The sequence below is a fragment of the Gymnoscopelus braueri genome, assembly GCF_963280865.1.
Source record: "Gymnoscopelus braueri genome assembly, chromosome: 3".
Classification (NCBI taxonomy): Eukaryota; Metazoa; Chordata; class Actinopteri; order Myctophiformes; family Myctophidae; genus Gymnoscopelus; species Gymnoscopelus braueri.
Window position 1 is genome coordinate 12,320,809 of NC_137612.1, and position 27,481 is coordinate 12,348,289.

The window sequence follows — 27,481 nt, forward strand, 5'->3', positions numbered from 1 at the left end:
GCCGCCCCTATGGATTGTAATAGTGTAGAATTACTCTATTACAAGTGTATTAATAGTGTAGAAATACTCTATTACAAGTAAAAAGACCAGTAATCAAAATTTACTTGAGTAAAAGTACAAAAGTATTCGCACCAAAATATACTTAAAGTACCAAAAGTAAAAGTACTCATTGTGCAGACTGTCCCATTTCACAAGTTCAAAATGTATACAAATCTTTTGAAAATAGCAGATCTACAAGCTTCACAATGCGTCGCGATGCGACGCATTGTGAAGCCCTATAGATCTGCTATTTTCAAATGGCCGAAAATTATATAGGACTGAAGTGGTTAATGTATGTTTTGTAATAATAATCAAAATCTGCTAAGTAACTAGTAACTAAAGTTTTCAAATAATTGTAGTGGAGTAAAAGTAAAAGCAAAGTAAAAAATACCTCAACATTTTACTTGAGTAAATATACTTAATTACTTTAACACCACTGGTGATGACACATGTCTCTGTAACTAACCCCCTAATGGTTTGGAGCTGCTTGACTTACGGAGGCTTTGAGTAACACCTGTGATTAAAAACATGACAATCCAGATAAACTAGTCGGCTGGTCACCTCCTGTATGTGTGTGTGTGTGTGTGTGTGTGTGTGTGTGTGTGTTGTGTGTGTGTGTGTGTGTGTGTGTGTGTGTGTGTGTGTGTGTGTGTGTGTGTGTGTGTGTGTGTGTGTGTGTGTGTGTGTGTGTGTGTGTGTGAGTGTTGTGTGTACACACCGCGCGCGCGCGCGTGTGTGTGGGGGCACACACACAGTAGGAAGTATAGTGGAGTTGTTTGAGAAATAGATACATTTGGAGATCTATTTTCCTGGTATTCACAACTTAAGATAATTAAATGGGTTTCTATTGTTGTATGTTTAGAGTTACAATAAGGAGAAAGATGCAGGTTGGAGTTTGGGTCAGGAAGAGGCATTTAGAGGTTATGCACCTTGACATTGCAAGATCTACAAGAGTTGTGAGCTTGTAGATCTGCTATTTTCGATGCATGCATGCATGCATGGATGGTTTAGGGTTCAAAATTGTGAAAATTGCGTTCATAAAATTCCCATCCCTAAAAAAATGCTGTGTGTGTGTGCGTGTGTGCGCGTGTGTGCGTGTGTGTGCGCGCGTGCGTGCGTGCGTGGGTGGAAAATGGGAAAATCAGAGCTTGTAGATCTGCTATTTTTAAATTGTCGAAATGTACTGTATATAGGGCTGAAGTCGATAATGTATGTGTAACAGAGAGAGGTCCCTCTGTTACACATGTTTTACATTATGATAACCCAGAGTTGATTTAGTTTGCACAGTATTAGCACTTTAGTAACTTGAACAGCGTATTTTGCACAGTCATAATTTTATTGTTGAATACATTTGTTTCCTGTTTGGCTGAGATGGCCACTCAGCTAAAGAGTTCCATCTGGGGAGACAGAAGCATAGATATAGAAACCTAGATACCTCATTGGCCTGAAACCTAGATACCTCATTGGCCTCTGCAGTTCGTTGGAGCGACCTGTTTCGTATGGTGGCCGCCATATTTCCGGGGGGCACGGGCACTGGCCAATCACAGGCGCGTTGACTACTGGCCAATCACAGCACGTCTTTTCCAGGACTTGTCAGAATCTAGTTGTCCCGCCCCACCTGCCTCTGATTGGCCTATCGAATGCCCCCTTCTGTGACGCACGTGGGAGTTTCCAGCTACCCACGGAAGCGGAAGCGCACCCGCCATACAGACGCCTCAGAGCCAGAGGAGGCGTCTACCTTTATATGTCTATGGACAGAAGTGTTTGGCAATCATGATGGACAGGTGCAATGTAGGTAATAGGTGCAATAGAGACTAGGTGCAATATGGTGGAGAAGTGCAATATAAGGTTGGATTGAATGCCAAACAATTGCCTGTGTGTTTCAGCATGATTGGGCTGGACCATATCAGGATAGCTGGGGGAGGGTTATGATGTGCTGGTGTGATTGATAAATGATGTTGTAGTGTGAAGGAGTTATATAACTGTGTAGTTCATGAGACTTGTAATACTTGTGTGTTTTAAGGCTATATATGTATATATATGTATTGTATGTTTAGTCAGGTATTTATTATATGTTTTAGAACACCCCTGTCAATGGCAGTCTAATGGTATAGCCCAAGCTCATTAGCTCCAGCTGGGTATAAAACGCTCCTGCCAATTCTCTATAGACGAATCCACAGACGCGCTGCCTGTAGCTGCCTGTAGCTGCCTGTAGGCGGCCATTGCTGCGGTGTCGCGCCCGCGGAGCGTTGACACCGCAGCAATGGCTGCGCGCAGGGCAGCGCTCCGTGGATTCGTGTATAGGGGGAGCTGAGGGTGAGAAGCTACACTCCGCCATGCTTGGGTGTTACAAATAAATGTCTTTTGCCATGTTTTGTGATGTGTTGGTGAATAAATACACCTTCGGGTTAAACCCTGTTCAAGGCCTCTGTACTGCTTCCAGCCGCTAACACGGTCCTCCTCACAGTATGATTTGTAATAATAATCAAAATCTGCAAAGTAACTAGTAACTAGTAACTAAAGTTTTCAAATAATTGTAGTGGAGTAAAAGTACAATATTTGCCTCTGAGATGTAGTGGAGTAGAAGTAAAAGTACGGAAAATTGGAAATACTCCAGTAAAATAAAAATACCTCAAAATTTAACTTAACTACAGTACTTGAATAAATGTACGAAATTACTTTACACTGTGTGTGTGTGTGTGTGTGTGTGTGTGTGTGTGTGTGTGTGTGTGTGTGTGTGTGTGTGTGTGTGTGTGTGTGTGTGTGTGTGTGTGCTCCTCAGGTGTCATGATGATGTCAGAGGGCTGTGGGGGCGTGGTGAGATGATGAGTCATGGAGCTCCGGAGCAGCGGGATACCTCCTCCAGCCAATAGCAGAGCCAGCAGCAGCATCATCAGCACCTCAGAGCCCAGCCCAGGGGGGCCATAGCAGCAGCACCACCATGACACCCCTGGTGGACCCCCGACAACACTGAGTGGACCCCCTCCCTCCTGTCCTCTTCCATCCCGGGGCCAGGGCTGCAGAATGCTCAGTCCTGTCACCCCAAACAGTAAGAAGAACTTCTCTTAAAGCACTTAAACACTATACCATGGAGAACACTGTTCAGAACCCAAATAGAACAGGGCGTCCATTGAGTTCAGTGGAGAAACGGAGTGTGTGTGTGTGTGTGTGCGAAATACGTCCCTGCCGCCTTGCGATTGGCTGAATGCCAAAAAGCGAAAACAAGGACTCCGCCCCCAGAGGGGATGGTGCAAGCGTTGTCAGTCTAATACAGACAAAACCCTAATTCTTTAAATAGTCTGGTGGCGTTTCTCGTTAAGCGTTGGACTGCTGACCCCAATCTCCCGTGTTCGAATCCGCTGCTGACACTCTTTTTCCGACAACCGCTGACTATTTTTGAGAGAGAGAGGGAGGGGGAGAGAGAGAGAGAGAGAGAGAGAGAGAGAGAGAGAGAGAGAGAGAGAGAGAGAGAGAGAGAGAGAGGGGGGGGAGGGGGGAGGGGGGACAGGACAAGAGAGATGACGCTGATTTCTTTAACAGCTGAGTTTTGCATTGAGGGATTTCACAGAAGGTGTTTCGTCCGCTTTGCTTTCTCAGCCTGTCCTCTTTGTCAGTCAGTCAGTGTCAATAATCCACTGAGTTCAAAGAAAAGAGCTGCAAAGGCCTTCTGTGTTGATTGATGGACGTTTCTATTGACCGAACGTGTATATATATATACATGACCATGTATTTGTAAAAGGATAAACTAGATGAGTAAAATAGCAAAGAACAACACGGGAGGACTGTAACAGGAACCTGTTTTTACTACTCAACTAAACTGTCGTACCGATTACCCATGTGCCGATCAGCGGGAACATATTTCACTAGATTCTGTGTGCCAAGCTCACAACGCGTCGTGCTGTGACGCGTTGTGAGCTTGTAGATCGGCTATTTTCAGAGCGCAACACCCGAGCACCCAAACACCCAAACATAAAATGACTTGTCTTTTAGTTCTACTGGATCTCTTCTCCACTAGTCCCTCACTGACATTTTAGTCTAGTTTTTATTTGTTTAAGAAATTGTCAATATATTTAGTCTTAGTTTTAGTCATCATAGCTTAGTTTATATTTAGTTTTCGTCAGTGAAAAAAGGTAGTCGATGAGCATTTTTCGTCATAGTTTTAGTCGACGAAATCAACACATATATATACAGCCTATTGGTCATTGGACAACGCATATATAGGGCTTAACTGGTTAACCTATATGCTACTGGTGCAGGGCTGCTATCCAACACTGATGAATATTCTCATATTATTGATCAGGCTATTGATTAGGTTCCAGCTTTAACGAGATTAACACTCTAACATGATTGGAATAATTCATCAAGGATTTTAACCTTTATTTCTTCAGATTCCAAAGAGATGGCTTTAGTTCAGTACATTTACTGGAGTAAAAGTACAAAAGTATTGGCTTTATAATACTTTATAATAAATGTAAATGTTTGAACATTTGTCAAACGTTTTGAAAATAGCCGATCTACAAGCTCACATCGCGTCCCAAAGTATGAAGTATATGTAAAGCAGTGGCGATATAACTACAGCAGATATGCAGTACTGACACTGCTTTATAAAACCATACAAATAAAATAAAAAGAATATCAGCGAATACTCAAGTTCAATGTTCAGTGTTGGATAGTGGTTTTGATGTTCAAATAGTCGATCATTCTGTGAAACCCCTAGAAGGTACAGATAGCATGCTGTGTGTGTGTGTGTGTGTGTGTGTGTGTGTGTGTGTGTGTGTGTGTGTGTGTGTGTGTGTGTGTGTGTGTGTGTGTGTGTGTGTGTGTGTGTGTGTGAGACATTTACTTGCGTACGTCTGACACATTCCACCTCAAAAACACTCTCACCGTCACGCCACATTTCACTGCATAGAAATGTGCCTTGTGGAAAAAGTACTCACATTCTTTACTTAAAGGGATACTTCACTCTCGGGCCGGGGACACATTTAAAAAAAATATTAAAAATAAATGAAAAAAGTTATGGAAAATTCATGGCCCCCTCACGCATTAGTAGGACACTCTAATGCGTGAGGGGGCCATGAATTTTCCATAACTTTTTTCATTTATTTTTAATATTTTTTTTAAATGTGTCCCCGGCCCGAGAGTGAAGTATCCCTTTAAGTAAACGTATCAATACTGCAATGTAGAAATACTCTGTTACAAGTAAAAGTCCGGAATTCAAAATGTACTGGAGTAAAAGTACAAAAGTATTGGCATCAAGATGTACTTAAAAGTACCAAAAGTAGAAAGTAGTCATTATGCAGAATATCCTGTTTGAAAATAGCAGATCTACAAGCTCACTATGCGTCGCATCGCAACGCATTGTGAGCTTGTAGATCTGCTATTTTCAAATGGCTGAAATGTGTATAGTGTTTGAAGTGGTTAATGTATATGTTGTAAAAATAATCAAAATCTACAAAGTAACTAGTAACTAAAGTTTTCAAATAATTGTAGTGGAGTAACAGTACAATATTTGCCTCTGAGATGTAGTGGAGTAGAAATAGTCCAGTAAAGTAAAAGTACCTCAAAATTGTACTCAAGTACAGTAAGTAAATGTATTTAAGTACGTTTCTACCACATACACATGCACGCACACACACAGCCATTTTTTGTATTTTCATAAAATCCTACCAATCCTTACTATCACAATATAGAGCTATTTAACACTGTTACTGAACAAACACTCTATAGCAATGCTTACTATCATAACATAGAGCTATTAACACTGTTACTGAACAAACACTCTATAGTAATGATTACTATCACAATATAGAGCTATTTAACACTGTTACTGAACAAACACTCTATAGTAATGATTACTATCACAATATGGAGCTATTTAACACTGTTACTGAACAAACACTCTATAGCAATGATTACTATCATAATATAGAGCTAGTTAACACTGTTACTGAACAAACACTCTATAGCAATGATTACTATCACAATATAGAGCTATTTAACACTGTTACTGCACAAACACTCTAGAACGTGACACTTTTTTAACAAAACACCTTTTGTTTTAAACTTTAAAGCTTTAAGACATTAAAGGACAACCTTGTTATTAGTTTGTAATGATAATAATTAAAATATGAGTGTTATTGTGATTTACCGATGTACGTTTTTTAATGATTTATTGATTTTTAACTGGGGGGGGGCGGGGGCATTCGATCCATTGGTAAATAGTCATGAGCGCAGCCTCCGATTTCCGTGAAACTTTGTACGCACATCCCCACTAGGCTAAGGAAGAAATGCCACCCTAATTTCTTTTAATCAGCCTCATGGTGGCGCTGTAACAGGCAGATTTATATAGCAATAACACTCACATTTTAATTATTATCATTACAAACTAATAAAATAACCCTTGTTGTAAAAAAACAAAGTTGTCCTTTAAGACACAGAGCATTAAGCTCAGCAAAGACAACGTGTTATAAAAGGACGTTTGGTAGGACATGTAAGTGAATGTTTGACATTGACACACACAGTGCATCATTATGTATTGTTCTCATAATGACGGCCCATGTCACACAAACACGCTAATGGGCGCGACTTTCGTTAGCCGCTAGCTAGCTATAGCGAGAGTGAAGTGCTGCCATGAATGACTGAGGCGGGTCATTAGTAACCTGGTGTCAACGACCTCTAATTACACTATAATGAATGACACACACACGCACGCACGCACACAGGCACACGCACACATGCACGCGCACACATGCGGCACGTGCACACACGCGCCCACACACACACACACACACACACACACACACACACACACACACACACACACATCTATAATAAATCTATCTATAGCATCAAAAGTAGCAGATCTACAAGCTCAAAACGCCGGATCTGCTCTGTGCGTGAACTGCTGTGGTATGATCGGGTGTTAATTTACAAAGAAAAACCCCACAAAAGGTTAAAATGGAGATAAGCGCTTTCTGCCCGACAATAACACTATGAAACAGTGGTAGCAGAGAGAGAGAGAGAGAGAGAGAGAGAGAGAGAGAGAGAGAGAGAGAGAGAGAGAGAGAGAGAGAGAGAGAGAGAGAGAGAGAGAGAGAGAGAGAGAGAGAGAGAGAGAGAGAGAGAGCTGGTCAGCCTGGTCAGCTGCAGCCTGATATATGAGTGGACACAATGCAGGGGGGGAGGGGCCTCTGCTCCTGCCACATGCATGTGTGTGTGAGCTCAGGGAGGTGGGGGAGGGGAGGACTGACCACACAGGCTTCGGACACACAGTTTGAGCAGCACAGGGCCGTTTGGTTTGAAGAAAAGAGGAGAAAATAACCAACTTAACTTCACACATTCATCTGTGTCATTTTACATTTATTTTGCTATTAAAAAAATAGCAGATCTACAAGGTCATGAAGCGAACATTTGTAACTCTAATCTTTGCCTTCTGGGGGGGCGGTCCCTGGAACAAAACATTTTGAGATGGGGGTCCGCGGCCAAATACATAATCTAAAAATGTTTTCTAAATCCTAACAGTGTGTTGCTATAATATCAGTGGTGCTCCAACTTTTCCATGTCAAGGACCCCCAAAATGATATGTATTTGGCCACGGGCCCCCATCTCAAAATATGTTGTTCCGGGGACCCCCCCAAGAAGCGCAGATCAGAGTTAAAAATGATCGCTTTAAAACGTATATAAATATTCAAAGATTTGCACACATTTTCCACGATTAAAAAAATATATATAGCAGATCTACAAGCCGCACTATGAGCTTGTATATCTGCTATTTTTGAATAGCCAAATACATCTTAAAATGACACAGATGCGTTCCCTTATTGAATGGGCTAACAGAGAAAACAACGGCACTTTATTTATTTATCCCTGGGACAGTGTCAGGTCATATTAATGAACATTTCAATCAATACACATGATTTCATGTAAATATGCTGGATTTAGCTAGAAGCTCATTTCCATCCGTTTAGTCCCACATACACATTTATAACCATACAGTTTTAGTGAGTGTTTTAAAATTAAACAAGCTCTTCTATATGCATCAACAAAAAGCATAACTATATTCCACATTTTGTGTCAGTTGGTTGCAGTGTTGATTTTGAGAGCAAATTTGTATTTAGTTTTAGTCATAGTCTTTTGAATTAAAATTCCATTTCGTTTTAGTCATATTTTAGTCATCTGAAATGTTTTAGTTCGACTAAAAGTCGACTAAATATCATAAGATTATAGTCGACTAAATCTACAGTTGATTTAGTCGACTGTATTTGTATTTTGGCGGTGCCCTGATGGCATCGTAATGGCTGATTTTACACTTGGTTGCATGCTGAAAATAGCAGATCGACAAGCTCTATGCGTTGTGAGCTTGTAGATCTGCTATTTTCAGAGCATAACACCCAAGCGTAACCAAATATAAAATTAATTGTCTTTTAGTTCTACTGGATCTCTTCTCCACTAGTACCTCACTAACATTTTAGTCTAGTTTTTATTTGTTGACAAAATAGTCAATATATTTAGTCTTAGTTTTAGTCATCATAGCTTAGTTTTTATGTAGTTTTCATCAGTGAAAAAAGGTAGTTGACGAACATTTTTCGTCATAGTTTTAGTCGATGAAATCAACACTGGTTGGTTGTGGAATCATCATACATTATTGATCCTTGCAGCGTATATTTTGGCATAAATACATATTTATATTTCCTTTCTATAAATAGCTCAGCTCTCTGTACCTGACCTGGATCAATGAGTTGTTGTGGTTCAGGCCTTTTTATAACCTGCCGTCCCTATTTTGGGCATCATCATCTTTATAAAGTAGGTTTAAAATGTCCCTAAAGTTCATCAAAAGCTAAAGATAGCCGCAATCTACAAGGTCACAACGCATGGCGATCCAATGCACTGTGAGCTTGTAGATCAGCTATTTTTTTAAAAGCGGTTCATTTCAGGATTATGAGTTCTATCCTCATGTCCTTTTTTCTCTTGTAAATCAGTTTGTTGGCCATGATAACAGGGTTAAGCTTCATGAAGACTATAATATAATAGTTACTGTATGTTATACTGTGTATAGATTATAATATAATAGTTACTATATACTGTATATAGACCATAGTCACTGCTTATGTGACAATATTGTCCTTATTTACTGTGCAAACAGGAGGAGAAAAACGTGTGTGTGTGTGTGTGTGTGTGTGTGTGTGTGTGTGTGCTCATGCGTGGGTGTGTGTGTACAGTATGACTGTTAACCCCACTTTATGATAGAGGGGAAAGGAACTGGTTGGAATAACGTGTTCCTTCCACGCCGTACGTCCAACCGGGGAAACTCCCTCCTGTCAGGTGACAAGAAGGTCAGTTGGCTCTCATGCATTGAAGGAGGCATGAGCTCGGCTCTGGGCTCCCTAGGCTGGCTGGGGGAGTGTAGCGCCCAGGATCACTTAGATAATTGGCACCGGGTGAAAAAGGGTTACAAATGCATGGGATAAAAAATTAAAATAAATAACAGATCTACAAGCTCTCAACGTGCCACTTAGCAACACTGTGTGAGCTTCTAGATCTGTTATTCTTGAACATTTTTGAATAGGGCTTTAAAAAGAGTTAAATAGCTCTATATATTCTGTTAGTAAGCATTGCTATAGACTAGAGTGTTTGTTCAGTAACACGGGTCTCCCCGTCTCTTTTTTTACTTTCTCTTTTTTATAATTTTTTACCCCTTTTTCTCCCCAATGTAGTCGTTATGCTAATTAATTCCTCTCCACACACATCTCTGTGTTGTCACTGCTGTCGTATCCTACTGACTCACCTGCCAGTGAGGAGCCCCCACCAGGAGGACGTAGAGCCTTTGTTCTACTCCTCCCGCCCAACACTCCCCGCTGACAGGCTCCGCCCCAGCTCGTAGGAGTACATGCAATGACCGAGGGCCTCCCCCTCCTCCTCCTCTCCGCCCGGCTTCCCTCCCCCTGAACACGGGCCAATTGTGTTCACATAGACGCTCGACAAAGCCGGTTGCACCACGGAGGATTCTAACCCACAACCTCCCTGGTGGTGGGCAGGGACTTTACCACTGAGCCAGGGTTGCATTGCTCATGGGACGGCCTGGCACGCTGTGCAGGAACCTATTTGACCAGGAGCACGCGCAGGCACACGCATAGATTTAAATAAATGACGTTGACGCTTTACAAATCTGTTTATGTTCTCCGTGAATGAAATGAGTGTTGTGATTGGTCGAAAAAGATCGTTTCCAGGGGAAATACATCCCGACGGAAGTCCCGCCCCCTATTAGACACTCTCTCTGCTTTAAGGTCGTGACCCCAGGCTAGCATCCCATTGGTCCACTGTGTATATTAACATCCCATTGGTCCACTGATGTGTATGTTACATAGAGTTAAAAATAATAGAGAGGGCACCGGATATCGCCTCCCATCCACTTGCATTGAGTTGCTCACCCAGCGCATGTGCCTATTTGAACCCTTCTTCCGGGTTGGAAACGTATTGGAAAATGTGATGGGCGAGGCCATTTGGGGCCTCGAACGCGTCACTGAAGATTCTCGAAGCCCCATGGCCTCGTTCACATACATTGGCCACACCTGCAATACCTCAAATGGCCAGCATGTTCAATTGGCTTCAATGAAACCACTGGGTTCTGGGGGCTTGGTATGTTAACATCCCATTGGTCCAATGTGTATATTAACATCCCATTGGTCCACTGATGTGTATTTTAACATCCCATTGGTCCATTGTGTATATTAACATCTCATTGGTCCACTGATGTGTATGTTAACATCCCATTGGTCCACTGTGTATATTAACATCCCATATGTCCACTGATGTGTTCTGTATTGATCTGCATGGAATCCTAACCAATACAAATCACCCAGAAAGGTGTGTGTGTGTGTGTGTGTGTGTGTGTGTGTGTGTGTGTGTGTGTGTGTGTGTGTGTGTGTGTGTGTGTGTGTGTGTGTGTGTGTGTGTGTGTGTGGTACTATACTTGCGAGGGCCTTTAATGTCTCCAAAGGTTTAGTAGAATTTGAGAAATAGTCATTGCGAGAGAAACGGTTGTTTTCTGGTCAAAAGCTAAACAAAACAATAACAACACACAGAAAATAGCTGATCTACAAGTGCAGCGACGCCTTGTAAGCTTATAGATTTTAGGCTTTTAAAATGCCGCTCATCAAACCACTATCCTAAAAAATGCTGATGTCCTTGCACGTGTAATTTACAAATATGTGTGTTTGCGTGCGTGCGAGTGCGTGTGCATGTGGTGTGCGTATGGAGTGGAACCGTGCTGTGTGTGTGTGCGTGCGTGTGCGTGCGTGTGCGTGTGCGTGTGCGTGTGCGTGTGTGTGCGTGTGCGTGTGCGTGTGCGTGTGCGTGTACGTGTGTGTGTGTGTGTGTGTGTGTGTGTGTGTGTGTGTGTGTGTGTGTGTGTGTGTGTGTGTGTGTGTGTGCGTGTGTGTGCAGTGGAACCGTGCTGTGTGTGTAAATAGAGCTCAGGTTGGATTCCTCACATTCCTACACACTGACTCATCTTATAGAAGAGATGAAGCAACATTCTGTCTTCTTGCAGCCGGCCGCTCCGCTCCGCTCCGTCTAAAGAGCTGATCACTGAAATAAACATTGTGTGTGTGTGTGTGTGTGTGTGTGTGTGTGTGTGTGTGTGTGTGTGTGTGTGTGTGTGTGTGTGTGTGTGTGTGTGTGTACACTATGTATTACTATACTTGTGAGGGTCAAATGTCTCCTCTACAGTTGATTTAGTCGACTAAAATGTATTTTTGCGGTGCCTTGATGGCTTCGTAATGGCTGACTTTACACTTGGTTGCATGCTGAAAATAGCAGATCTACAAGCTCACAGCGCGACGCGTTGTGAGCTTTTAGATCTGCTATTTTCAGATCGCAACACCCGAGCGCAACCAAACATAAAATGACTTGTCTTTTAGTTCTACTGGATCTCTTCTCCACTAGTCCCTCACTAACATTTTAGTCTAGTTTTTATTTGCTGACAAAATTGTCAATATAGGCTATTTAGTCTTAGTTTTAGTCATCATAGCTTAGTTTCTATTTAGTTTTTATGTAGTTTTAGTCAGTGAAAAAAGGTAGTCGACCAACATTTTTCGTCATAGTTTTATTCGATGAAATCAACACTGGTCCCCTCCCAGTAAAGTATAAGTCGTTGTAGAATGTGAGAAATAGACATGGGGGAAAAGGAGAAATGGTTTTAGGGTTTTAGGAGGATTAGTTCAGTCAGAGGTTAGGTTTTTAGGTTGGAGTTATGTGCGTCTGTAGCTCATCAACAATCTCACAGCAACGCATTGCAGGCAGTTGTGGCGTGTTGTGTGAACTTTTAGATCCACTATTTTCAGTGTTAAAAATGCCCCCCCCCCCCCCCCAAAATCACTGTTCTAAAATGCTGATGTACTTGTGTGTGTGCGTGTGTGCGTGTGTGTGGCATAGCTTAGTGTGTATAAGTGTTAAGTCATGATTGTAATGCATGCAGGGTCTGTCCTCAGGGTGTTTTTTCTCTCCAGTTCCAGTTTTTCACACAAACCCCCCAAAACATTCCCATTCCATTCTCCCCTCCCCCACACGCTCACTTTCATCTAATTAACCCATAATTGCCCACACTGACCATACATTGGACCACAAGTAAAGCCCCCCCCCCCCCACACACACACACACACACACACGCAACAACCATGACCTGGCACATATATGAGTCTTTAGGTAGACATGTGAAGGAGTAATGAAATAAATAGCAGACCTACAAGCTCACAACGCATCACATCCACGACACGTTGCGATCTTCTATGGTCCGCTTTGTTTTTGGCGTTCACGGTGTGCACGGTGCAACGGAGCGTACAGTTTTACACAGCACACGTTCTTTATGGCCCGCTGCTAGCTAGCTAGCCGTAAGCTAGCTAGCTAGCCGTAAGCTAGCTCAGTAGTAGAACAGAGAGTAGATTCTTGGACAAATACAGCGCTTATTTTGTCATTCTGAATGTGCGTAATGCTTTTTTTATTTTGTCTTTTTTTGTGTGCCTTCATTCGATGGTCACAGGGACATTAATAGGGGAGTGACATGTAGCAAGTCTCCGGCCTGCTGAGAATCGAACCGGAGACTCACTGTCGGGCATTAGAGCCCATGTGGTACATGCTCTACCCACTCGGCTATGGGGGTCTCACACCCCAGACATACTGTAGCCCAAAGTACAAAATAATGGTTATAGCTATAAAAATCTAAAATGATCCGGATTGAATGGGTTCAGAAAAGCCATCATGAGACAGTTAGCAGGCTGGCTTAGCGCTCGTCTCTTGATAAACTCAGCAGGCTTGAAGCTTGGCTCTCCTGCGTCTCCCAAAGTCCCCCAAGCCATGGTGAGGCGCTATAGATTAGGGCAGGGGTGATGCAACTTTGATGATGGAGAGGGCCACTATATTTCCTCAGTCACTCCAGGGGGCCACGTTGTATATCTTAACTTTTTTCGTAAATGAATGCTGTACTGAATGCGACGCGTTTTGAGCTTGTAGATCTGCTATTTTTGCTATTTTTGAATTGGAATCCTGAATTATTTTTTGGTATTTAAAAAAAAATTGTAATCCTGAAAAGTTTTATTTAATTTAAAATGCATTTAGTTATACTTAAAGTTGTACAATGCAGATTCACAAATAACGATTTTTAGCAACTTCTGCTGGTCACTACCGTCATTGCATACAATTTCCGTAGTCCTCGATTACCCAGAATTCCATTTGTTTTCACCGGAAGCCGGAAGCGTTTCAAAAAGCGTTCTTTTAATTGTTTTATACTATCTGCGGATCGTTTCTCTTAGCCAGTTAAGCATTAGTTACCATGAGCTGTGCTTTCTTTTTCTGTTCTTTTTCGATCTTCCAATCCTACATTCTCTGAAAATCAGCGTGAGGTTCCTTTTTGTTATAGCGCGGTAGTTCCTGGCCAAACAGGAAACCGTTGCGGTAGTTCCTGGCCAAACAGGAAACCAGTGCATTTCCGCCTCCGTTTTCCGGCCAGATGACCCGGGAAAGTTTTCCCGGGAAAGTCCCCCCCGACACCGTTCAATAGAAAATATATAAATAAAAGGCTTCCGGGGGTGAAATTCATGGAGTGGGTGTTGTGAAACTTTGCCACTCACAAAAGATATACAATTTAACTTTAGTTTTGTTGAAAAAGTTACCTAGTATTACTTTAAGTTCACTTTATGAACTTAAATACAAATACATTGGACATAAAAAGTAATTCAACTAATAATATAGACTGAAGTAATAAAAGCGGGTCATGTTTACATGTTAGGAATCATAACAGCTGACATCAATAATATAGCAGTATTCTGATATTAACCTGTGGGCCGCATTAAGTGAAGGTGGGGGCCGCATGTGGCCCCCGGGCCGCTAGTTGCCCATGTATGGATTAGGGGTTAGGGGCTCCTTCCCCTCATCCATTATAATGCCTTTAACCAAACTCCCCCCTTCCACATTATCCGGATTTCAAAAACACAGATGTCTAAATGCTAAAGCAGACACGAGCCATTAATTAGAGATATTGATAAGAACGTTGGTAAAACTCCTCAGTATATCTCAGGCTGTTACTCCTATAATGTCTTCAGTATTTTGCATCAGTAGTATTGTTGGTCTTGGACCTAAATGCCATGTTTTAACCACTTGAAGATGCTGTAAAGTGTTTTTTTCTATTTTCTATTGTTAAAATGAGTGACATTGATTGCCAAGATCGAGTTAACTCGTTTTTAGAATCCATCACTTGATTGCCAAGACCAAGTTAACTCGTTTTTAGTTAAAAAAATAAATAAAATAAAAATAAAATCTTTTTTTCTTTTCTTTTTTTTTACATTTAAAAAAAAGAAATTGACCCAAAGACCAAGGAGATATGATTTTTCGAAGATTTAGACTCCTATCCACTTCCTTGTTAACTTAAAACTTAAAAATTCTGTATCTCGGCTCCTGAGTACTTTTTTTTGTTCAATGTAAAAACCCCTGGCAATAAACTGCAAAAAATCTGAAATAATTCTGGCAGTCAATGCAGCACCGAAGTCTGACGTAATTTACACATCCTACCTGGTTCGCGGTTTTCCACCCCCGTTCTGAATTCCCATAGACGTCTTTAATATCGCGTCAAATAAGAACTGTGTTGCAAAAATAAACAAATGACCCCGGCGTTTTGACTCTTATGGATATGAAGCATCAACTGACGGTGAGAAACGCTAATGTTACTTCCACCGAATTAGTTACATTTTCGCCAGAAACAGACTGTATCAAATATAAGTGACTGACTATCATAAACGATACAGAGCCTCCTCCCTGACAATATCGCCGAGACAGTTTGTTTATTTTTGGACCACAATTCTTATATGAGACGATTCTAAGATGACCCAATGTTATTCTCCATAGAGAAATAACTTTACGAACCAGGGGATGAACGAGTGACGTCAGGACTTCTGTACTACTATAATAGCTCTATATTCTGGTAGTAATCATTGCTGTATAGAGTGTTTATTCAGTAACAGGGGTCTATCTTCAGCTCTTTAGTAAAAAAGCAAATACATTTTCAGGATGTATTTTCAATGTATTTTCGGTTTACTAAAGAGCTGGAGAGACAGGGAGACAGACAACAAACACTCAATTCTGTTATACAAGAAGTAGCTGCCATCATTTTGCAGTTTCACAAAAGAAAGAAAGGGGTAAAGAATAGAAACATAAAGAAAGAAGGAAAACAGATCATACGTGGCCTCTTCAATACGATGAATAAGGCGGGGGGGGGGGGGGTTGAGCGCTGACACTGCCCATTCAATCTGGGAACGCATCTGTGTCATTTTTTAGATTTGAGCTATAACCATTATTTTATACTTTGGCTATTCAAAAAATTGCAGATCTACAAGCTCATATGAGCTGTAGATCTGCTATTTTTCTTTTTTAAATCGTGAAAGTTTGTGCAAATCTTTGAATATAATTGTTTTAAAGCCAATAAATATTTTGAGATGGGGGTCGGCGGCCAAATACATATAATGTTGGGGATCCTTGACATGAGAAGGTTTGAGCAACCACTGATATCATAGCACATCACTGTGCTATGATACACCACTGATATCATAGCACACCACTGTGCTATGATACACCACTGATATCATAGCACACCACTGTGCTACACCACTGATATCATAGCACACCACTGTGCTATGATACACCACTGATATCATAGCACACCACTGTGCTACACCACTGATATCATAGCACACCACTGTGCTATGATACACCACTGATATCATAGCACACCACTGTGCTATGATACACCACTGATATCATAGCACACCACTGTGCTATGATGATACACCACTGATATCATAGCACACCACTGTGCTATGATACACCACTGATATCATAGCACACCACTGTGCTATGATACACCACTGATATCATAGCAACACATACGTGTGTTTCAGAAAACTGTTAGGCTTTAGAAGACATTTGTAGATGCGTTCCCAGATTAAATGGGTTCATTTAAAGGAGTAGTTCAACCAAAAAATTACTTATTTTCTATCAATTACACACCCCATGAAGCCTTGAATTCATGGAGATTTTTATTTTTTTGTCGCATTCATAAGACAATAATTTGATGACCGGCAGTGTCTCAAGAGACTCCTTTGTGTCTCCTACCGGATACATTAACATTCTTCCAGCGGTCATCAAATTATTGTCTCAGGAATGCGACAAAAACTAAAAAATCTCCTTGAATTCAAGGCTTCATGGGGTGTGTCATTTTTTGGGTGAACTACTCCTTTAAGTAGGAAAGCTGGCCATGGCCGTCAGATCGTCACCGGGCCCGTGAACCAGCCCTATAAGCCCTCTGTCCCTTAATCCATCATTAGTCTGCTTTCCACAGACCAGACCACTCCTCCCACTAAGGACCAGTTCATTCCTCCCTCCACCAGTTGATCCTTAGACAGATCCATTCCCTCTGTTCCAGTGGGTTCCATAGGAATACAGACGCTAGATTAATATGTCTTGTGTAGATTACACACCATCTGGTGTGGTGGGCGTGAGGGGAGTTGATTGACAGCGAGGTGTAACCAATTGGCTTCGTACCCGTGACCAGCATGACCAGCATGACCAGTGAGTACCAGTCAGTACCAGTTCCCCACTTAGGACTGGGCGATAAATCCATATTGTAGCGATGTAGTGGTATGAGACGTGATTATTATGATTATGGGTTTGGGGTAAAATGGTGCTATTATCCTATTAATCCTGGTCTCTATACTGTCTTCCCCTGGTCAGCCTGATGGAGGGGAAAGGAACTGGTTGTAATAACGTCACGTGTTCCTTCCACGTGCTACGTCCTACCAGGGAAACTCCCTCCTGTCAGGTGATAAGAAGCTACGTCCTACCGGGGAAACTCCCCCCTGTCAGGTGATAAGAAGCTACGTCCTACCGGGGAAACTCCCCCTTGTCAGGTGATAAGGAAGCATGAGCTCAGTTCTGGCCTCTCCCTAGGCTGGCAGAGGGAGAGTAGCGCCCAGGATTGCATAGGCAATTGGCACATGGGTGAAAAAATTGGTTAGAAAAGCGTGGGATAAAAAATAACATTGTCTTACAAATTGAACAGGGACAATCTGGGAACCCATTTGGTTAAAAAATTAGGAAAACAAATATATATATTTTTTCTCCTTTGTTTTTGCCTCCAACTGGGCACCAACTCGACAGAAACTCAGTTTGGCTCCTCCCCTTTCTTAGTCCACTTCCTCCCGGGTGCTTCTGTGTTTATTCCTACTAACAACAACACTACATGTTTAAGGCAGAGGTGCTGACACAGGGCAGATATGACAAAAACACATTGTACGACTAATAATCAAAATGAATAATGTATGCAAACAGGAAATATACTTAAAAATCTACTTAAAAAGATAAACACATTTTTTTTTTTTTTTTTTCAAATTATTGTCTTAGGAATGAGACAAAAACTAAAAATGATCCATGAATTCAAGTTTCCATGGGGTGACTATCGATAGAAAAAAAAGTAGTTTTGTGTGTGTGTGTGGTGTGTGGTGTGTGTGTTCGGCTCCAGAATAGGGAGGCTGCTTAGGGTTCATGTGGTTAATATGTGTTTGATGGTGGAAACGCAAGGCTTTACTAAAGGTCCTGCAGTACGGTTGTGTTTGTCATTGGAGTTGCAAGGGATGGGGAGAGGGCAGTGGTGGAAAAAGTATTCAATTATTTTACTTAAGTAAAAGTATCAATACTGCAATACAGAAGTACTCTGTTACAAGTAAAAGTCCGGAATTCAAAATTTACTTGAGTGAAAGTACAAAAGTATTGCTATCAAAATGTACTTAAAGTACCAAAAATAAAAGTACAAAAATATTTGAAAATAGCCGATCTACAAGTGTACTTGTAGATCTGCTATTTTCAAATAGCCTATATATAAAATAGGGATAAAGTAGTTAATGTGTGTTTCATAATATCATAATTTATATCTGAAAAGTAACTAGTAACTCAAGTTTTCAAATAATTGTAGTGGAGTAAAAGTTCAATATTTGCCTCCGAGATGTAGTGGAGTAGAAGTAAAAGTATTGGAAATTGGAAATACTCAAGTAAAGTACAAATACCTCAAAATTGTACTTAAGTACAGTACTTAAGTAAATGTACTTAGTTACTTTACACCACTGAGAGGGGGGGTTTGGGTAGAGGGGGGTGACAGGAGGACGGGGGGGTGGGGACGCTGGCCCGTGACAGGATGGGATTCCCTGTTCCCTGCATGATGCAGGGATCTCTGAGGGACAGGGCGGAGCTGCATGGATCCTGGGACACAGTGGGACAGGATGAGTAGGATTAACTGGACCGAGGGATCATTTCATTTAGGGATCAACATGTGGACCGTTTAGAGACCCATCTGGTGGCCACGGTGGGACATGGGACACAGCCTGGCTGCCCCCTGGTGGCCATGATGGGACATGTGGGACAGCCTGGCTGCCCCCTGGTGGCCATGATGGGACATGTGACACAGCCTGGCTGCCCCCTGGTGGCCATGATGGGACATGTGACACAGCCTGGCTGCCTTCTGGCATTAAATCCATGCATATTGGCCAAAACAAACACCATACATAAAGTGAGCTAGTCTCTCGTACAACTATTCCACAATATACCCGATGCTTTATAGACCAATTATTTGTTTACAAACATTGAAACTGGACGCACAGGTGACTGTTTCATGTAATGAATTCCCAACAGATCCCCAAAAATCATTCAAACATCCTCTTGTGTGTTGGCTAGTGAGGTGCGCCCTAGCGAGACATATATACTTCATCGCGCAACGGTATTGCGCACGGAGAACAGCTGACATACAAGCTCACAACCGCGTCGTGGATGCGACCGCTGTGACTTTGGAGGTCTGCTATTCTCGGCCGTTCTCTGCGCACGACACCTTTGCGGGACGGAGCATAAATTAGGCTTGACGGGCTGCAGCTGCGTGAGCAAGAGCAGGTTCTGGTGCCGTTATCATAGAGCGCTCCCTCCGGTCTGATGACAGCCACTGGAGGCGGGGTTTTGAGGACAACTGCTTTGAATTGTTATTATTGTTGTTTACACACAACAGAAACCAAGGATTATATATTTCAAGAGCGAGAGATCACAGTAAACATCCTAAGCATTCTTCCTCCACACTGGGAGAAAAACAGCATCTGAAAGTTTGATGGGATGCATTTTTACACGTGAGGCTGTGACCACTTTAACATTGCATCTTATGAGCGGTGGGGTTCATTTGGTGCCGGCCTGCGCGCGCATACTGGTTCTTATCAGTGTGACGTTGTCTGTCAAGGCGTTTATAGATTCAATTCAATTCAATTCAAACTCTATTCCAGACACACAGGGGGTCCATAGAGTACATACAAATATCACACAATAAACAACAATACATTACACAAAGAAACATACAATCAGACATAGAGGCTGACTCTCCAGTGTTTACGCAGCCTGGACGAGTACCGGAGACAGCTCTTCCTATAGGATTGACTAAATCCTCAATAATACTGTTCCGGGACTCATCCAGGCGAGACATGAATCCATACATGGAGTGTCTTAAGAGAGCCTGACAAGTGTGGATTCCACATGTTACAAACAAGTGACTGGCACTATGCCATCTAGGGACCTTATGGAATCCTCAGGGCATCATTGTAGGCCACTTTAAGCCTCTCCATACTACCCTTCTTGTATGTGCACCACAGGAAGGCTGTATACGTGGGAGTGCAGAATGCTTAAAAAAGTGCACACTTGACAGGATCTGAACACATACTGAACCTGTGAAGCAGCATATTGGCCTGGGCATGAAGCCTAGAGATATCTCTATCATGGAGATTGTCAGTAAAAATGTGGCCAGGGTACTTGATTTCCTGGCACACAGACAGACGACTGTCCCATAGGTGAAAGGCTGGGAAAGACAATTTCTTGTCCCCATGGCTTCTCACTATCATGACACTACTCTTTTTTGCATTATAAATCAGAATCAGAATCAGAATCAGTTTTATTGTCACATCACAGGTTTACAAGGTAAAACAGTGGGTGAAATTCTTTTTTGTACATCGTTCCCATCGCAACGTTAGTTTCCATAGAAAGAAGAGGGGGGGGAGAAGAAGAGGGTGGGGGGTAAGTGGGAAGGAGATCAAAACAAGAGAGCAACAGAAGGCCAGACAAGTTATCTACATATTTACAAATTACCTGAGATAATAAAAACTAAAAAAAAAACTAAACTAAGGTGCCTGAGCATAGCAGCAATGTATTGTATACTGTGCATGTTATACTTATACTGTGCATGATAGACAATGGACGTTAAGGTGCTTAGAGGAAAAGGAGCACAATAAAAAAGACCAAAAAAAGTCAGTGCGTTATACAAGGGATTAAGGTGCAAAAGGTCAGTGCGTGTCCACCTAGAGTGGACCGACCCTAGTATAATCCGCAGGTAGCTCCATGAGGGAGTGCAACAAAAAGTCATTTGTACCTGGTGTAGTCCACAGATTAAATTATGTCATGATCATGGCCATAATTTGAGCAAACTTTCAATAGCTGCTGTAACCCTCCACTGTAAGGACTGTAACGACCAGGTCTTCAGTGTACATAAGGTGATTGATGATAGAGTTACCCAGGCGTGCAATGCTCACTGGACGGCCTTTGCACGCCGTGCAGGAACCTATTTGACCAGGAGCACGCGCAGGCACACGCATAGATTAAAACCGACTTTAAATTCACACCTCAACAAAGTTTACAAAGGCTCCCGATTCACACCAGGTGAATTAACATAGGAATCAGTCTAGATGCATATCGATTGTCCCATTGTGTGACCTGTAGTGTAGGTGTAAAGCGACGTTTAAAATAGAGTGCAACCACCTTCCAATTCAGCATTCCAACACTGCAGTTACCTATCAGACAGCCCGTATTGCACGTATTTCATTCAATGGATAGATCATTCATATAAAGGTTGAATAAAACGAGAGACAAAATCCCCCCTTGTCGAACACCATTGCTAACAGAAAAATGGGCAGATTTAACATTACCCCATTTAACCTGCATTTTATGATATTTGTACCAAAACACCAGTATACGCACAATGTGCTTAGGTATACCTCTATCAAGCAGCTTGTGAAACAGTTTGTAGTGGTTAATCCTGTCAAAAGCCCTAGATGCATCAATAAAGCATAGGAAGACAGTGGAATTATGGCTACTGCAGCTGGCAATCAGTTCTTTAAGTGCAAAAATGCATAAGTCTGTGCCGTGTTTCTTTTTAAATCCAAACTGGTTATTTGCAGTCAAGACGAACATTCAAGACGCACAAGCATGATTCTTTCCAATACTTTGGAGAGGATGCTCGCCAGAGCGATAGGTCTATAGTTATCAATGCTGTTTAGTTTACCTGCCTTGTCTGTAACTCTGAGAGTGTACAGATGGAACCAAATGGACCCTTACAGGTCTGTAACTCTGAGAGTGTACACATGGAACCAAATGGACTCTTACGGGTCTGTAACTCTGAGAGTGTACACATGGAACCAAATGAACCCTTACAGGTCTGTAACTGTGAGAGTGTACACATGGAACCAAATGGACCCTTACAGATCTGTAACTCTGAGAGTGTACACATGGAACCAAATGGACCCTTACGGGTCTGTAACTCTGAGAGTGTACAAATGGAACCAAACGGACCCTTACGGGTCTGTAACTCTGAGAGCGTACACATGGAACCAAATGGACCCTTACGGATCTGTAACTCTGAGAGCGTACACATGGAACCAAATGGACCCTTACGGATCTGTAACTCTGAGAGCGTACACATGGAACCAAATGGACCCTTACGGGTCTGTAACTCTGAGAGCGTACACATGGAACCAAATGGACCCTTACGGATCTGTAACTCTGAGAGCGTACACATGGAACCGGGTCCGTTTGGTTCCATGTGTACTAGGGGTGTAACGATACGTTTTAACAACGATTCGATACGTATCACGATACTTGGTTGTCGATACGATACATGAACGATACAGGTTAATTTAGAACGATACGATACGTTTCGATTCAGCGATTTAGTCGATACGATACATGAACGATACAGGACAGGTTAATTTAGAACGATACGATTCGATTCAATGATTTAAAATCGATATAGTAACTATTTATTTACCCAAGAATTCTGTGTGAAAAATAAATACCTGGATACTGGATATAAACCCCTCTTTCTCTTTTCTTCTTCTTAAAAGTACTTAGTATTGATATAATTGATTATTTGCATTGCAGAACGATTCGATACGATTATTTGCATTGCAAAACGATTCGATACGATTCAAAGTCAAACGATACGATATTTAGCTGTTTGCATATCGATATAGTAGATCGTTGAAAATTCAAAACGATGCATCGATGCAGTTACTGTATCGTTACGGGCCTAATGTGTACACTGTCAGAGTTACATTTACACGGTGGATTTTACAGTGTAGATTGGGGGTCCCAGAACAAAAAGAGAAAAAAAACGGGTCAAGCTGGGGCCCTAATAATGCACATCAAATCACACTAGGGGTCCTTCAAATAAAAATAAAAGCTTTGAGAATCACTGCAGTGCGGTGTTCAGCTACCCGATTGGTCGAGTCTTTCTGGTGTGAAATCCGCCCAGCGACCGAGCCCCCCTGTCCCAGTAGACCCCTGAGAGGGGGGTGGGGGGGTCACACATGTGCTGCTGTGGGGGAGGGGTTTCTGTGGAGCCAACAACAATGAGCCCCAGTGAGCAGAGAGAAGGGAGGGGGGGGGCTTATTGCCCTGGAGACCGGCCTGGGGCTGGGGGGGGGGGGGGGGGGGGGGGGCTGTAGTGTGGAGTAGGCCAGTGGTACAGTGAAAATAGCAGATCTACAAGCTTCTAGATCAGCATTTTTCAGCTAAGATATTTAACCCATTAAACATCTGTGTCATTTTAGTTGACATTTGATTTGGCTATTCAAAAATAGCAGATCTACGAGCTCATAGAGCGTCATTTATTGCCGCGCTATGAGCTTGTAGATCTGATCGTGAAAATAATGTGCAAATCTTTGACTATATACTTTTTTTTTAAGCGAACATTTTTAACTCAAATCTTTGCTTCTGGGGTGGTCCCTGGAGCTAAATATTTTGAGACGGGGGTCCGCGGCCAAATACATATCATTTTGGGGGTCCGTCCTTCCTTGACATGAAAAAGTTAGAGAACCACTGATATAGCTAACCTACGTTTTTCAGAGAACTGTTTTTAGAAAACTGGATTTAGAAGACATTTGTAGAATTGTCCTCAGGTCTTAATGGGTTAATGTAGAGAGAAAACCGAAAGGTCACTTAGCATAGAGCCCTGAGGGACTCCACTACTCAACAACGTATATGAGGTTGAAGCAGGCCCGTCACAATTATTACATCATCGTCTAATCGCAATTATTCGAGATAAATATTTTTGCATAATCGTTTCCATGTTGGAAAATTTTCACACATTTTCAAATATTAAAGAAAGCAGAAATGGCAGATCTTCAAGCTTATAACGCATCACAAAGTGACGCGTTGTAAGCTTGTAGATCTGCTAGTTATGCTTTTTTTACATGAAATAATTAAATATGTCAATAATTTCTTTGTATATTTAAGTTATTTGTCATATCCGCCCTGTGCAATATTTTATTAGGAAGCCTAAAGGCAAACAGAAATAAAAATTGTATTCATAATGTTCCAATGTTCAATGGTCAAACACACAATTAAATCGTTAATCACAATTATTTGATCGACAATTAATCGTTAACTGTAATCGTGACAGTCCTAGGTGAGTCAATATATGGTTTAACCCACAACAAATTGATACAGAAGGTTTTTCAATGGATTCTGGTAGTATTGGGCATGCTAAATAACATACTAAAAGTTTACCAAAATCTACTCCCCAGAAAGCCATTTTCAAGATGGCGTCCCAGATGGCTGCGGGGGGCTTAAAATGGCTATATCTCAAATGGAAAAAATGTTACAAAGGATTTTTCAACTGATTCTGGTACCTGTGGACATGCTTAAGAATATACTACAAGTTTGTAGTTACAAATAAGTGATTTTTTTTCATATGTTGACTCACCCATCGGTTCAAGTGGTTTTTAATTCCCTGTGTTCCTGTTCCTCTCGTCCTCTCAGGTCTGTTGAAGATGCACTGGTCTCCGGAGCACGGCGCTCCGCTGTCCCCGTGGGCCGAGCAGCACCTGGACGTGTCCTCTACCACGTCGCCCCCTACAGGCCACCACAAGCACCACCACGACCCCTACGCCGCCGCCCGCCGCCCCGCCGCCGGCTACGCCTCCGCCCCCGGGGCCGGGGCCGGGGCCGGCTACCCGTGGGCCAGCGACGACATCTCGGCGCTCACCGCCTCCTCCCTGCTCAAGCGCTACGCCGAGAAGTACTCGGGACTGGTGGAGCTTCCCTACGACTCCCGGGGGCCCCCCCCCGGAGCCGCCTCGGTGGGGGGGGCCGGCGGCTACGCCGAGCCGGGGCCTTACCTGAAGACCGAACCGGAGCCCTGGGGGGGCGTGGAGTGCTACCCCGGACTGGAGGCCTTGGCGGGCGCCAAGACGGGCGGCGTGGCGGTCGTGGCGTCGGATACGGGCTACAGCGGCGGGTCTTGCAGCTCTGTCTCGCCTCAGGACTACCCGTCCGTGTACAACGGAACCTCGTACCTGCCCGCGGGTAAGCTCCGCCTCCATGGCAGCACGTTCATAATATACACACCTACAAGCTCACAACGTTCATCATATATAAGCTCACAACGTTCATAATATACAAGCTCACAATGTTCATCATATACAAGCCCACAACGTTCATCATATACAAGCTCACAACGTTCATAATATACAAGCTCACAACGTTCATAATATACAAGCTCACAACGTTCATCATATACAAGCTCACAACGTTCATAATATACAAGCTCACAACGTTCATAATATACACACCTACAGACAGGTCAGCGACACATTGTGAGCTTGTAGGTCTGCTATTTTCGATGTGCAACAAAGTATGAATTAGGGCTGAACTGAACGATTAGACTTTTTCAAACCCAAACCACGCGATTAGTCAGAAAAATCGTAATTACATATTTTCGCAAAATCGTTCATCCCTAGTATGAATGTAATACTAACATGTGATTGGTTGTCTGCAGGGTACTGCCCCCAGCCCAGTAATACTAACATGTGATTGGTTGTCTGCAGGGTACTGCCCCCCCAGCCCAGTAATACTAACATGTGATTGGTTGTCTGCAGGGTACTGCCCCCAGCCCAGCGCAGTACTCCCCCCCGGCCCGCTGCATGCGCTGCAGTCCAGCTATGGCCCCAGCACACCCGTCTATAACTACCCTCCGGGGTGTTACCCCCCACACCCCCAGACCTACAGCCACCCCAGTGCCTCCTACCTGAGCGCCGCCCCTCCCCTGGGCCCCAGGCCCACCGTGGTGGGGGGGAGTGGCTACGGGTACTCCTCCACCTCCCACACAAGGTATGTTAAAGGGATAGTTCACCCAAAAAATGACTTATTTTCCATCCATTATCCATTATGAAGCCTTGAATTCATGGCGATTTTTTTTTTTTTTGTCGCATTCCTAAGGCAATAATTTGATGACCGGCGGAAAGATGCTAATGTCTCCTACCGGAACCGCTGCCGGTCATCAAATTATTGGCTTAGGAATGTGACAAAAGCTAAAGAAAACTATCCCTTTAAGAGTTTTCGCATCTTTCATTATAGTTTTTGTTTTTTTTATTTTCCTTTTGACTTTTGGTTTTCAACTTGTAGAAATGTGCTATATTAACTATTTTTGAAGGAAATAAATTATGTGGCAAAGCAAAAAAATATTGGAAGATAAGATCGACCCAAAATATTAGGCTCATGTATTATAGAAAAAGACCTAAGAACTGAAACTAGGGACATTTTCTCCATGATTCTATTCAGTTATAGTCAGTTTTGTAAACAATTACAGTTCAAGTTAGGTATTGTTGTTTTTGTTTGTTTTTTTTTGCCTCGTTTTTATTTTTATTTCAGTTTAATAAAATGTTTTTCCAATTCTAGTTTCCGTTACTTTGTTAGTTTTAATGAGCTCTAATAACCATTATTTTTAAAACCCTGTTCCTACAGCCTCGGCGGGGGGGGGGAGCCCGGAAGGGGGCGTTGCGCCACTGAAGCGCAAGGCCTTCGAGATGTCTGAGGACGGCGAGGACGACGGCGGCGGGGACGAGGAAGTCTCGCGGTACAGGAAGTACGGCAACGGCCACAACAAGGGCAACGGGCACCACGCGGGCAACGGGCACTACGACATGGGCAGCCCCGCCTCCGCACCGGGGGACCCCCATGAGGCCTACAAGTCCGGCGCAAAGCCCCTGATGTCGCCCCCGTATGGCGGGGCCGGGGATTACAGCCCGCCCGCGGGGGGGGCGGGGGTGGGCCTGTCCGGGGAGAGCGGTGGCGGGTCGGGGGAGCAGCAGCACGGCGGCTTCCCACCTCAGCAGAGGATGACTGTGAAGATGCCCACGTCGCACGCACGGTCCGAGGACCCCACAGGGGGGCGCTGACGTCAGCCGTGGCGTTAAAAAAAGAGACCGGAGCGCCCTGAGTCTTTTTCTTACAGCGACCCACCCACCCAGACAGACAAACACTGGGGGGGCGGGGGTTTGGTTTATAAACAGGAGGCCTCGTTGATTTAACCAGAGGAACGGAGGAGGGCACAAAGACTGGCGACTCCTGCTTTCTTTTTTTTTTTACACGTTTTCATTACGCACGTTTCTCCCAAAGAAGTCACCGGGGCACTTTGCCCCGCGAGGCTGCAGTAAGGGTTGCGTTTTTTTTAGGCAAATCCCAGTCAGATAGACAGCGCTAAGATGGTCTAAAAAAGTCAGCCTGATCTCACGCAATTTAGTAAACATTGCATGGATGTCATTCCGTGCAA

General features: G+C 43.0%; 1 protein-coding gene across 1 annotated transcript; it reads left to right on the top strand.

The window, feature by feature from the left end:
• Window positions 1–2,856: 2,856 nt before the first annotated feature.
• LOC308081807 (fidgetin-like protein 2) lies at window positions 2,857–27,107 on the top strand (the record flags this gene model as incomplete). The annotated part of the gene is made up of 5 exons (XM_080423431.1): window positions 2,857–3,088; window positions 24,691–25,236; window positions 25,809–26,040; window positions 26,491–26,495; window positions 26,674–27,107. Exons 1-5 carry the CDS (start codon window positions 3,064–3,066, stop codon window positions 27,105–27,107), a joined length of 1,242 nt encoding a protein of 413 aa, XP_080279557.1. The 5' UTR covers window positions 2,857–3,063.
• Window positions 27,108–27,481: the final 374 nt, after the last annotated feature.